This window comes from Aplysia californica, unplaced genomic scaffold (genome assembly GCF_000002075.1).
Source record: "Aplysia californica isolate F4 #8 unplaced genomic scaffold, AplCal3.0 scaffold00263, whole genome shotgun sequence".
In the NCBI taxonomy this organism is placed as follows: Eukaryota; Metazoa; Mollusca; class Gastropoda; order Aplysiida; family Aplysiidae; genus Aplysia; species Aplysia californica.
Window position 1 is genome coordinate 911,302 of NW_004797533.1, and position 2,324 is coordinate 913,625.

The window sequence follows — 2,324 nt, forward strand, 5'->3', positions numbered from 1 at the left end:
CCCCCCAAACTAACCATCCTTTCTCCCCAGAAAAAAACACAACAAAAACTGCCTTTTGATTCTTGAAAAGAAATAAATATGGCAGATAAGTATTATTGCCATAACCCTTTATTAGTGAAAATTTTGCAGTATCTGTTTTCTTTGTCTCTTTTCTAGTTCTCTGAGCGAGAGACAGAGCATTATTTTTAAAAAATACCATCATTTTAGTTTTTGATATTTGTATAAAAGTGTATGGCACTGTGATTTTAACGAAGTTAATAATGTGTGTATAAGAAATGCAATCATTTTATAAGGCATGGTAACAACTAGCGAATATGTCATTGCATATTACATACTACATACACAATATAAGTGTTTGTATATTTCTTCCCTCTGTCTTTCCATTCAGTTTATAATTTTTACACCATTCAGAAAAGTTAAGTACAAAATTCCAGTAAGCGGTTTCTTTATGGTCCAGCCTGAATTAGCCCAATTATGGTTGAATCATCCGCAAATTTGATCAACTTGATGTTACTGTTGTTTATTTGGCAATCGTTCGTGTTTAGTGTGAATAAAACTGGTGACAAAACTGTAATTTATGCTACATCCTGTTAAAAGTAAAAAAAAGGTGTGTGTGTGGTGGAGAGGGGGGAGGGGAGGAGTCTCACAACGTGACGTCACAGTCCTTTTATGAATGGGTTAGCGGTCTCCCCGGAAGGCGCTGAAACCTGTGGTGACGAAGGGAGACGTCGGTTCTACCTCGTGCCTGGAGCAAGCAGAGAGGAAAGGGGGAGAGACGGGGGGACTTACGGAGGTGCATTGAGAAGGACGGGTCGGGGTGGGAGGTGGTGGGGTAAACTGGTGGCCAAAGGAGCTAGCCACTGGAAATGACTGGGGAAAACTGAGAGCTGTTGGGGTCTGGGAAGCGGAGCTTGAAGGACAAGGGAACCTGCCGTTTGTTGTGGACAAGCTCAAGGGAAGAGAGCTCGCGGGAGTTTGTGGGGGTGGGCTGGGCTCTGGGAGGGGGAAAACTCCGTCTGAGAGATGAGGGTATGGGGAGTTGCCACAGGAAGTTGCTGGCGTTACCGGGGATAAATGGTTGAGGTACATACTGCTCGCTTCCTGATGATTATTACAGTCAGGTGCACTCTGTTTCTCGGGATGGCTAAAGCTAGGCTGGACTAAATTTGGATGCACACAAGAAAAGACGGGAGAATTAAGGGCATCAAAAATGCTGACACTTGCGGTTTGAGTGTCAATTTCAAGTTTGCCTAGCCAACTGTCAGTGGATTTTGGGTCAGCCTTTCGTCCGTTCCCTGGGGATTCTGCTTGCACAGTTTGAGGAATGTTCGTACCATTTGGTACTGTGTGTTGATTGGATTGCAGCAGCAACTGTTGAGGCTCCTTTTGAATCTCCGGTGTGGATTCTTGGAGACACATCTGAGACAAATCTGTGAAGGCCTCCATATTGAAGCCAACAATGGAGTTCACCATCTCATCCCAACTGAGCAAATCATCGTTGTTTTTGGCAAGCGACGGCTCTATGATAACTGAGCTTGTGTTGGTCTTTCCAAGCGCGTCTGTGGTCTCTTGAGTGGGATTGGAAGGGACAGAAGCCTCCTCGGGGTACTGATATTGTCTGTGTGCGGCGAGTACCACGGTGTTTTCCTGCGGAGCGAGGTGAAGTCGAGAACGAGTTTCGTCACGCCACGATAGCATGGGAGACACAGACGGTGTGTCTTCTACTTCTTGAGGAAAAGCGAGGAATTCTTGAGTCCCGCTGCCCAGGGTTGGGTCAAGGGGAAAAACCTGTGAGCCCGGTGAGACAGTTTGTACGAACTGTCCGTCAGCCGTGTCGTTTGTCTGAAGTGGAGCCGGAGCACGCAGACTCTGGAGTTGGGGACAGCCATCATCTCGCTTCACTTGCGGCACGGGGTTGATATGGCTCAGGAAGGGGGTTCCAAGGAGCGAGTTGCGAAACAGGTCGTCTGACTTAGGTCGTACGCATAGTATTTCCGGTTCTGTCAGCTGTTTCATCTCATACGTACTCTGAGATGTTGGAAGTGTTTGCTTCGGGAGTGGCTTGAGATGAGAAACCACCCATGATCTGTCGATCTGTGAGAGCTGTCGAAGTTTTTCTTGCTGGCTGAAGCGACACCCGTCAGAAGTACAGTGTTGCTTAATTTTGATCTGAAGACTCTCCACTTCCGCCTGGAGTTGAGGAATCTCTTCCTGGAGTGCCTGGTTCTCTTTCTTGATTTCTTCCACTTTCTGAGGAGCAATCAGAGATAAATAGATAAATAAATAAATATACAGATAGATAGATAGATAGATAGATAGATAGA

At 46.0% G+C, this 2,324-nt stretch overlaps 2 protein-coding genes across 2 annotated transcripts in view; one reads left to right on the forward strand and one right to left on the reverse strand.

Moving 5' to 3' along the window:
- Nucleotides 1-2,324, forward strand: part of LOC101852100 (disabled homolog 2-interacting protein) — a gene marked incomplete at both ends in the record, with an annotated part of 79,851 nt that overhangs the window by 6,248 nt on the left and 71,279 nt on the right.
- The window catches only part of LOC101850011, a gene marked incomplete in the record, with an annotated part of 14,110 nt that continues 11,987 nt past the window's right edge, over nt 202-2,324 (reverse strand). The window contains 1 exon segment of the mRNA XM_005100868.3: nt 202-2,250. Coding sequence (XP_005100925.2) covers nt 679-2,250 — 1,572 coding nt within the window.